The sequence below is a fragment of the Cibotium barometz genome, chromosome 58, assembly GCF_041138505.1.
Source record: "Cibotium barometz isolate CiBa-2024 chromosome 58, ASM4113850v1, whole genome shotgun sequence".
In the NCBI taxonomy this organism is placed as follows: domain Eukaryota; kingdom Viridiplantae; phylum Streptophyta; class Polypodiopsida; order Cyatheales; family Cibotiaceae; genus Cibotium; species Cibotium barometz.
Window position 1 is genome coordinate 39,949,800 of NC_141103.1, and position 5,512 is coordinate 39,955,311.

Sequence of the window (5,512 nt, forward strand, 5' to 3'; positions counted from 1 at the left end):
AGCCCTCCTCAGCGAAAAGTACATCCACACAAAAGATAGGCGCCTCCTTGCTTTTTCTGCCCAACAGCCCCTCTTTTACCAAAAAGCTCAACGTGGCCCCAAAATAGCTTATGGGCCACGTTTCTTTAATGAAAGGCTTAATAAATGATTTTAAAGGTTTTTAAACCTTCAAAGCTAAAATCTCTTTGCCCCCTTTCACACATGGGGTTATCCACACATGGGCTTCCATCTTCACTCCCACCTGATGCCATTCACACTGTCCACCATGTCCCCGTGCACATCCGCATCTTGTCCAGAGAAAAACACAGGGTCGTGACACTTCACTTGGAATATGGTCTCATACCATGTGGGATTCAAATGAAGGACCTCAAGCATAGCAACCACCTCTTGAAACACTAACCTATTTGTCCAACTAGTGTTGACCCTCACTTGGAATTTGGGCTCATACCATGTGGGATTCAAATCAAGGACCTCACCTCTTGAAACACTAACCTATTTGCCCAACTCGTGCTTAACCTTCACTTGGAATATGGGCTCATACCATGTGGCATGTACCTATTTGCCCACTTGGAGCTTAGCCTTGAAATCCTTAAGTCTTTTGATTAAAAATATCCGGTTGTGGGCACACGTGGGTGGGTTCATACCATGTGGGACCACCATCCATGGTTCCATGAGGAAGGAGTTAGTGCTTCCTGCCTGGACACACGGGAGTTATCCCTCTAACCATAAACTCCATGATCTCGCTTATATATAAATGAATGAGTGGTGGATTATCCCTGGAATACTTTTTTTGTGCAAGTGCTTGTTGGATATCGGAATTATGGCTACCAGCAAGAAGATGCTGTCTCAGCTTGTCTTGGCCCTCATAATGCTGGGTTTGCCTTTGTATGGGGAAGTGTCAGCTGAGCCACTCACTGTTGGGTTCTACTCCGAAACGTGCCCACAGTTGGAGGAGATTGTGCTCCAGGGCATGCAGCAGGCAGTGCAGAAGGAAGCCCGCCTCGCAGCCTCCATCTTGCGCTTGCTTTTCCACGATTGCTTTGTGCAGGTAATTATCGAAGCTGCACGCGAAGATCTGTATAATAATTTGCTTCTAATAGACTCAACTTTCAAGGATACGATCCCCAGCATTTTTTGCATGCTGTATAGTAGACGTACATAACCCGCCGCCGATGATGCGGCTGTTCTGAATTGATTATTAGGGTTGCGATGCATCGCTGTTGCTGGACGACACGCCCACCTTCCAAGGCGAGAAGACAGCCGTGCCCAACAACAACTCGGTGAGGGGTTTCGAGGTGATCGACAGCATCAAGAGCCAAGTAGAGGCCGCGTGCCCGGGCGTTGTCTCCTGCGCCGACATCCTCGCCTTGGCCTCCCGTGATGGGGTTGTCTTGGTAATTATTCGCAGACTAACATTAAACCTTACATAAGAACCATTGATTTCCATAATTGCATCAGATTCTTTCAAAGCTCGCGTAATTGCAATGTTGGATGGAACTGTCGTGCCTTCTGATTTTGCCTTTGTAGTTGGAGGGGCCAACATGGGACGTGCCCCTTGGGAGGAGAGACTCCATGACCGCAAGCCTGAGTGGAGCCAATAACAACATCCCAGCTCCCAACTCCACTCTTTCCACCCTCATCTCCAAGTTCTCTGCTCAAGGCCTTTCCACTCTTGATCTAGTGACTTTATCAGGTAACTAAACTTCGTCAATAAATAATCACTCCTTTTATATTTAAAAAAAAAGACAACACCTTCAAAACTCCACTATGTTAAAAGGCTTTATATTTTGAGCGTGTTAAATTTTTTAATTTTGAGAATGACATAAATTGTCCAACAAATGCTCAAGGCCACTTATGTAGATCAACATTATGTGCATGCGATTCAAAGCTCAAAATGATGCTTATGAAGATGTTGAAGCTCAAAATGATGCTTATGAGTATCAACATCTGGTAGTGTGCCCATAAGATAGGCTCTTCAACCATCAACTTTACTTTGGCTTAAGCTTTCCTTATTTTTCATGAATAATATTAAGGGGTTACTTGTCATGTATACAAAACTACAAGCAGCAACTTAATGATTATCTCTTTAAGATTGTAAGTTATACCATTGCCATTGTTGGGGGAAAAGGGGTTGTAACCTTCGCTATATTGAAATCTAAAAACCACCAATGAATCTTCTTGGCTATAAGCCATTAAAACCACATATAAATAATAGTGTAGTTTTGGATAAGTTTGCAAACATCTTTTCTTGTTAAATTCTTTGTTGAGTGAGATGTCACAAGACAATGTGTATCTTTCATAAATACTTCATACACCTTGAATGCAAAAAAAAAAGGAGAGAAATTGATCTTAAATGCAAACAATAATGCCACCATACTTTTCTCTACCTTATTCTAGTACTTTTTCTTCGAAATATTCAAAAAGAAAACTTAATTAATAATAAAGATTGTGCTTTCTTATGAAAGGTAATGCTCATAAGAAAGGTAATGCTATATTGAGAAGCTATGATAACTTCTAAGTATGGCTACCTTCTCTCTCTCTTCTTGATAACCTCTCTCTCTCTCTCTCTCTCTCTCTCTCTCTCTCACACACACACACAAGTTTTCTACATGTTTTTAGTTGTAAACAGTACACTTTATTATCGACAAGATTTGGCATCCCTCTCACCCCCTCCCCCCACATTTGTGCATCCATCCATATAGGTAACATCCGCATCCATCCATATATGGTGCTATATGGATGGATGCATGGACGTGGGGGTGAGAGGAACATCAAATCTTGTCGATAATAAAGTGTGTCTACAACTTATAACATGTAGAAACCTTGTGTGTGTGTGAGTGAGTGAGAGAGAGAGAGAGATAGTTTGGGCTTGTGATGGTGGTGCTAGGGGTGGGGTTAAAGTGATCGAGTCACTCCTTTAACAGTGAAATACTTTTCCACATAGCTATAATGACTAAAGACTCGGTCAAGAGTATTGCTAAAGATCTAGGTAGTATCAATTAGGCTGAAAGAAGTAAGAGGGTCTGCAAGGCAAGCCCCTCTAAGAAAACAATGTACAATGATCACTAATAACATGTAGAAACTGTGTGTGTGTGTGTGTGTGAGAGAGAGAGAGAGAGAGAGAGAGAGAGTTTGGGCTTGTGATGGTGGTGGCTAGGGGTGGGGTTGAAGTGATTCACTCCTTTAACAGTGAAATACTTTTCGAGGAACTGGCCACACCTATAAATGGAGTATTATGATCTGTTGAGCAAAATGTTCTTGTTTGTTTGTTGGGGGAGCTGTGGGTGGCCGGTGGTTTTGATATTGAAAAAGTATGCTAACAATCACGTGTACGTCTGAGTATCAAAATGTTAAATCATCTTGATTACAGGAGCTCACACCATTGGTGAAGCACGGTGTGTTCAATTCAGGCAGAGACTTTATAATCAGGCTGGAAGTGGCAAACAGGACCGCAGCTTAGATGCAAACTATGCACAGCAGCTCAAGGCCATGTGCCCACAAAGCGGAGGGGACAACAATTTGAGCCCACTCGATCTCGTCACCCCCACGCTCTTTGACAACCAATATTACTGCAACTTGGAGGCGGGCAGAGGCCTCCTTAACTCGGACGAGGTTCTCTTCACCACATTCGGTAGCCTCATCACCACACCACGGGCCATATTCTTTGCCAGCAACCAGGCGGACTTCTTCAACAGCTTCAAGATTTCAATGGTGAAAATGAGTAGCATAGGCGTCCTCACAGGGTCAAGCGGCGAAATTCGAAAGAATTGCAGGAAGACCAACTCCTAAAAGCAATTAGCATCATCATTTGCTGATCCTTGCTCAGTTGCTACGTCTGCGATCATGATAGGTTATCCCTCATCGCTGCCTTTCATGACGTTGCGGCCGCAACGTCGAACTCAGCCTATTGTTATCCTTGCCAACTTTGTGCACATTGTGTAGAGCTGCAACTACAAATCTCGTGTGTTATGAGTGCCCATTTCTCATTCAGTTTACATGCGCGCGTAATGAGAGTATATTTTTCTCACTAAGTTTCTGCTTGGTATGATGTTAATGGCTAGGCCTAAGCCCGAGCCTCTAACCTTCAATTTGAAGGATAAACTAGGTTGACTTTCAAAATATATATATGTTTGTTTTTTTTTTTTTCAAACTCTATGGATGCAGCCAGGGGCACGTGGCGGTAGCCGTGCCTATAGCCACTGCAAACAAAAAAGGGGGTATAATGGGAGCAATGTGTCCCCATCATATCTCTCCCATTCTGCCCCTGTTTTTTTTTACATAATAAAACATGGTGAAATTATAATAAGTGTAAAACATGGTGAAATTATATAAGTGTACAAGTCCAAAAAGACCATATATAGAATAAAGCATAATGAAAACCTATGTAGTTAGGGGTTGCTTTGAGGGGTCCACATCTCACGCATTTTGATTATTAGTGTCCCTTACAGTAGCTTTATCCTCTTCTCTCACATTTCCATAGTTCTCACTTGCACATTGCACCGTTTGTTATAACATGGCTCGTAGTAACATGATCCTAAAACACAACAAAACTAACACAAGTGAAAATAAGTTTTGAAAAAAACAAAGAGATTATGCTTTTCAGAAGGTACTTACTTGCCAAGCATGACCTCCAGAAATAACAATCCATCCTTCGTCTTGCAGCCTTTCAAAGAGAGCTTCGAAACCTCGTTGTAATACAAAATCATATTCATCCTACATAGGGAGGCGGTCCACTAATTCAAGCTATAGATATACAAATAAATGAACATCGATTTTATGTTTTTATAGGGTAACCTATTTTTCTTAAAAAATAAGATACAGTTCGAGGCAATATACTTACAAAGATTGTTGGGATATCTACTCTTCCTTAACGTGTAACATCACGCTGCAAGTTGTTTGCCATCTATCCATGCATAAACATAATTACTTAAAACTCCTATGGATAGTCTACATAGAGCATACATATGCATGCATATTAGAGCTTTTTGTATGCTCTATTACGCATGCATATGCATGTATGTATAAAGCTCTTTATGCATACTTGTAACATGAAAAAAAAACCCTCCCATAGCACCCCAGGGTGTACAATTAATAGAAAGGGTTCGGGGTTTAGAGCTTACCTAAATATATAAGAAGGGCAAGGTGTTGGACCAAAGAAAAAAAGAAGGCGTACAGGTGGAAGCATGTTAACATGCTACACTTTTTTAGGTTTTTAGCAGTGCTAACATAAAAAATGGGCATGTGGTAAAATTTTACAAATAAAATTAGAATTTTTCAAAGATTATACACTACAACACGTCTGGGGCATAACAGTGTTTCCTAGCAACATTTATTTTGTCAAGATGTCGAGGAATCTACTCATTGCCCTGCAGAAAAATAGCACTATCCAGTAATGAAATTTCGATGTTGGGCAGCCCCTATAGCAATGAATTTTCACTATTCCGTAATGCTTATAGCAACACTTTTTTCATTGTTGAGCACAGCACCTATAGCAGCCGAATTTCGCTGCTAT

General features: G+C 41.4%; 1 protein-coding gene across 1 annotated transcript; it reads left to right on the top strand.

Moving 5' to 3' along the window:
* Positions 1-791: 791 nt before the first annotated feature.
* LOC147606271 (peroxidase 4-like) lies at positions 792-4,103 on the top strand. Its single transcript, XM_086792664.1, has 4 exons — positions 792-1,048; positions 1,203-1,394; positions 1,528-1,693; positions 3,371-4,103. Exons 1-4 carry the CDS (start codon positions 821-823, stop codon positions 3,787-3,789), a joined length of 1,005 nt encoding a protein of 334 aa, XP_086648790.1. The 5' UTR covers positions 792-820; the 3' UTR covers positions 3,790-4,103.
* The last annotated feature ends 1,409 nt before the right edge of the window (positions 4,104-5,512 follow it).